The sequence below is a fragment of the Oncorhynchus nerka genome, linkage group LG6 (assembly GCF_034236695.1).
Source record: "Oncorhynchus nerka isolate Pitt River linkage group LG6, Oner_Uvic_2.0, whole genome shotgun sequence".
Classification (NCBI taxonomy): domain Eukaryota; kingdom Metazoa; phylum Chordata; class Actinopteri; order Salmoniformes; family Salmonidae; genus Oncorhynchus; species Oncorhynchus nerka.
This window is the reverse complement of record NC_088401.1, coordinates 12,482,629-12,487,897: the sequence shown is the minus strand read 5'-3', so window position 1 is coordinate 12,487,897 and position 5,269 is coordinate 12,482,629. Positions and strand designations below refer to the sequence as shown.

General features: G+C 43.1%; 1 protein-coding gene across 1 annotated transcript; it reads left to right on the top strand.

Moving 5' to 3' along the window:
* Positions 1–1,277: 1,277 nt before the first annotated feature.
* On the top strand, positions 1,278–4,878 carry LOC115130092 (cerebellin-2-like). Its single transcript, XM_029660864.2, has 4 exons — positions 1,278–1,604; positions 1,991–2,510; positions 3,251–3,370; positions 3,594–4,878. The coding sequence occupies exons 2-4, from the start codon at positions 2,217–2,219 to the stop codon at positions 3,789–3,791; spliced, it is 612 nt and encodes a 203-aa protein (XP_029516724.1). The 5' UTR covers positions 1,278–1,604; positions 1,991–2,216; the 3' UTR covers positions 3,792–4,878.
* Positions 4,879–5,269: the final 391 nt, after the last annotated feature.

Here is a 5,269-nt window from a genome sequence, read left to right as displayed (position 1 = left end):
GAAGAGATGGTAGGGCTGGGAAGAGAGGGTAGGGCTGGGAAGAGAGGGTAGGGCTGGGGAGAGAGGGTAGGGCTGGGAAGAGAGGGTAGGGCTGAGGAGAGAGGGTAGGGCTGGGGAGAGAGGGTAGGGCTGGGAAGAGAGAGTAGGGCTGGGAAGAGAGGGTAGGGCTGGGAAGAGAGGGTAGGGCTGGGAAGAGAGGGTAGGGCTGTGGAGAGAGGGTAGGGCTATGAAGAGAGGGTAGGGCTGGGAAGAGAGGGTAGGGCTGGGGGTAGGTGAGGTGTACATTATATATAATAATAATAATATATCAGTTAATTCAGAACAAACTCTTATTTACAATGACATCCTATGAACAGTGGGTTAACTGCCTTGTTCAGTTGTAGAAAGACTGATTTTTACCTTTTCAGGTCAGGAATTCGATCTAGCAACGTTTTTGGTTACTGGCCAACGCTCTAACCACTAGGCTACATGTCGCACCATTAACACTTTGGATTTCCTCACCCCAAGGGCCAAGGGTTTACCCACCGTGATCCTAACCACGTGACCGGAGGCAGGAAAAACTCTGCTCCCTATATACAATGTATTATATGACGTGTTTGCCGTTATTGTAAATACGAATTAGTTATTAACTGACTTGCCTAGTTAAATAAAGGTTAAATAAAAATAAAATAATAATTATTCATTAACCGTTTTAAGACAAATTAATGAACTGAAATCACATGTTGCTTCGCTGTACATGTTTTATACAAGACACACAAATGGAACTGAATCCCGACCAATCGTCCCTCCAGGCAATATTATCTATAATATCAGATAGACACAATATGAATATTCATAGATCCCCTGTTTATGAATCGGAAGGTCGCTAATCAATATAGACTAATTTCCCCACTGCTACAGCTAATGACAGCGTAGTGGTAATGAGAGACTGCAAGTTGCTGTTCAATTTTAACCTTCGGATTTTGCATCAGAAACACAAGCATTGTAAATCAAAACAGGATAGCATGGTAGTTTGACAATTCTCCTCGTTAGTCAAAGACACGTTCACCATGCACCTGTGGTGAGAAAAAAAAGACCAGCGGACAGTATCGCCTTTCTACCATTTGGTGTCGCACAAGTATTTCGCTGCGGCTCCTGTAAAACTGCCATATTTGAGCTCAAATTAGTGACATCATGCATAACCAATTATAGGAATAGCGCAAAAAGCAATGATATCCTCTTGTCTTACCCTTTCATCTCTGATTAATCAGCGCGCGACAAGACAGGGGGAAATAAATTGCGGCTGCACACTGGGAGTCAGCCGTGAACTCTGCTGTCCCGTGAGGTCCGGTGATGTATGATCTCACAACATTCACCTGGTTATGTAAACAAACTCATTAATCCAGACGTGTGCTTATTATACTAGCCTACTAGTGAGTGGAGGGTCATTGTACGCGGTGCTGTCGACATTCTACTGTACTTGAATATAAAGGATGGGCGTGAGTCGCACTCGAAAGGGAAGCGAGGGGGATCCATTTTCAGCATAGAAGGCGAGCTCACTGCTCAGTTCACTCTGCGCGCTGCTTCCTATGCGGAGTGAGAGAGAAGCGCTATGGATACTACAGGTAAAGTCAAGGCGCCTTTTCAGGGAAACAGATGGCTATGGTGTTTGGTGCTTGTGTTAGAAAAGAGGAGGCTAGTATAAGAGTAGCCAAATTAAACTTGAGAGGAAGACATATATAATGTATTGTTTTTAGGATTTCCAAATTCCACAATTATTTAACGTACATGGGAAGTGATAATTCTGACTAATATTAATTAATATGAATGATATAGCCTAAATTAAATACCATATAGTTGACGCACCTACAAAATACCTTCTTTGCGTATTACGCACGAGTTGTATCTAGTTCTAGGAGGATATGTTTTAGCACTCAGTGTAGTAGTCTGTCTTTTAAACACCTAATGGTCTCTGTCATAAATCCGTTGTTATTTGTCTCTTAATCACCAGGCAACACCACACCAGCTGTCTGAAGAGCAGCCAAATATCAACTGAAACGCACAGGAGGGAGGGGAGTGTGAGAAACATAGGTTGTGTGTGTGTGTTAAAGTGTGCATGTTAGAGAGAGCGAGAGAGAGGACTAAGGTTGGACCAGGTGATCACGTCCTATCAAACCTCCAAGGAGCTGCCGGCCAGGATCAGTGTTTACAGGAAGGATCAGAGTTCCGACCAGAACATGGTGGTGCCAGCCCGCTGCCCGGGACCCTGTGCCATGCTGGCGCTCAGCCTTCTCATGGGATACGGCGTGGTGCGCTGCGTCGCTGGTCAGAACGACACGGAGCCCATCGTACTGGAGGGGAAGTGTCTGGTGGTCTGCGACTCCAACCCGTCCTCGGACGGCGGGGTGACTTCATCGCTCGGGATATCCGTCCGGTCGGCTGGCGCCAAGGTAGCTTTCTCCGCGGTGCGCGGGACGAATCACGAGCCCTCCGACATGAGCAACACGTCCATGACCATCTACTTTGACCAGGTCAGCCGTCCCCGGAATTTGCGCATGCAAATCTTGTCCCTATCTGGATAGATAATTAATGTGGCGATTAAGAACAAGTTGTTTAATATATATTTTTCGGGAGCTGCTACAACATTATTGTATTCCTGTGAAAGGTTATGATAACTTGTCGTGGTTTGCGTTGATCCGTTTGGAGACGCGCACATTTCCCTTGGGTCTCTTTAATGAAATAACTTGAGAGCAGTTCTGGGGACCAGCACATGATAATGGGAACATTGTGATCGCGTAATTTGCCCCATATTGCCTATTCATAAAAGCTGCAGCTCGTTGCAAGTTGATTTGAAAAGACGTCAGCTGTTGTATCTAGTCCCTTCTATCTATGCTGTAGGTTTGAGGGACGCAGACACTGCGGTGTTTACTATAGATGTGACTGCTGCTGTAAATGCTCCAAACATCAAGTGGAGTATTGTTTTGCGCCCCGCTGGTGAGCTGGGATACTATGGACAGTATTATGTTAATTACACCCCCCCCCCCATATCTTACATCGTCTTCAATTAGAAACATATATTGTCCAACTGTAAAACAGTGAGCTGTTGGCAAACAGCGTTGGCCAATTGATTGTGCGTTGCGCCTTAAGGTCACCACATGCAAAGTGTAAGTGCTTGATAATTTGGCTAATTTAACCCTTGCCGCGTCTCAGTATGTTACTCTTTGACTCTGGGTGCTGATTGTGCGTCATGTTGACGCGCTTTGTGTTTCAGGCTTTAGTGAACATCGGCAACCATTTCGATCTGAAAGCGAGTGTCTTCCAGGCGCCACGGAGGGGCATATACAGCTTCGGCTTTCATGTGGTCAAGGTCTACAACAGACAGACCATACAGGTAAGACACATTGTCCACATTAGCTTCACTATGATCTCTATGCAAAGTTTTCTGATTGTAGTTTTCTGATTGTAGTTTTCTGATTGTAGTTTTCTGATTGTAGGCCTAATTAGTCTACTTTAGTGTAGCCTACCCAAATGGGTACATTATTTGGTGCGTAAACAGAGTAGGCCTACGATGTAACAGATCTGAATTATGATCTGTGCTGTTTCCGTTACCCCAGGTCAACCTGATGCAGAACGACTACCCGATCATATCAGCTTTCGCCGGTGACCAGGACGTCACTCGGGAGGCGGCCAGCAACGGCGTTCTTCTGCAGTTGGAGCGCGAGGACCGGGTGTATCTGAAGCTGGAACGGGGCACGCTCATGGGCGGATGGAAATATTCCACGTTCTCAGGCTTCCTTGTCTTTCCACTATAATTTAATATGTGATCACGGAAATCGCAAACGTGACATGGTTGAGGAACGATAAAAAAAAAAATGTTGCTCTTTTATTTGAAGTGAACTGTCAGAGGAAGAAGACAGATTCGTATGTGTACACACTACACACTTTACAGTATCTATTTCATTCAAACATTAACGTTTCCATGGAGTTCGTACATCCAAATCCATCGACTAAAACCCTATCTGGAAGGATAATCGAATCGATCTACCCGTGATGTATAGGTCTACCACTTGTCGATTATTTGGATTTTATCGCTTGGGAGTCAACTAACTTTTGTCAACAGACTGTCAAGTCAGTCTACCTCTGTGTACCCTGACTGCTGAACAGATGAGAATAATATTATATAAATCGAAAAGCTTAAAACTTCCCGAACTAACGTGTATTTACCAATGCTCTCTCTATTTTGTGTTTGTGTAGCCTTAAATAATAATGTTTCCGTCAAGTGAGGTGTATGGAATTCTTATGGACGTCCAGGAGAAGAAGAGTGCTTTCACGCCGAAGACTTTTTTTAATTTTTTTGTTGCAGGAATGGAAGAATGTGTTTGTTTTTTGTTGCAGGAATGGAAGAATGTGTTTGTTTTTTGTTGCAGGAATGGAAGAATGTGTTTGTTTTTTGTTGCAGGAATGGAAGAATGTGTTTGTTTTTTGTTGCAGGAATGGAAGAATGTGTTTGTTTTTTGTTGCAGGAATGGAAGAATGTGTTTGTTTTTTGTTGCAGGAATGGAAGAATGTGTTTGTTTTTTGCTGTTCATGGTGTTCCGTTTGGATGCTGAACATGTTGAAAAGAAGGCAAATATAGGCTGCCTAACTATCCAGAGATTATATAAAAGATTTTTTTAAAAAGCGACATATTTCAGCCAATGGACACGTCTATAGAAACTCTTTTACAAAAAAAATATTTATCTAATTTATAAAGTACATATTCACATTATGGTGTGTTCTACATTTCGGATCTGCGTAGCTTTAACTGATATTGTGTCCAGTGACGTTGCTCACAAATGTACATTGTGAAAAATAACAACAGAAAAATCCCAATTATATGATGTCCCGCCTAATAAATAATATTGCATTGTATACGCGTATGTATTCACTTTTATTATATAGGCTACCAGTTTAGGCTTGCAAATGACATGCAAGGTCGAGAAGGCATCAGGAAAGTAATCGTGATAGAATCGGTCATTAATAAAGTAGTGTACAGCACACGGCCTCAGACCTGTAGCGCACTATTGACTGACGCTGTCCATGGTGCTGATCGAGCAGCCGCTTGAACAGAATGCAATGTTACACTTCACAGAGCACTGGAGCCCACACCAACACGCATTCAACTCTTGTGGTTTCAAAATTGAAAACAGATTTTTATCAACTTTGCATGTTTCATTATTGTGAGATCAAAGCATAGACAAATCAATACAATACAATAGCATACTGACATTCTCAAAACCGCTATATTTTG

Excerpts from the sequence above, each read along its gene's own strand:
- LOC115130092 (XM_029660864.2), top strand. The coding sequence starts at position 2,217 with ATGGTGGTGCCAGCCCGCTGCCCGGGACCCTGTGCCATGCTGGCGCTC. Across the intron at positions 2,511-3,250 it reads TGACCATCTACTTTGACCAG|GCTTTAGTGAACATCGGCAA; the intron begins GTCAGCCGTCCC and ends TTTGTGTTTCAG. Across the intron at positions 3,371-3,593 it reads ACAACAGACAGACCATACAG|GTCAACCTGATGCAGAACGA; the intron begins GTAAGACACATT and ends CCGTTACCCCAG.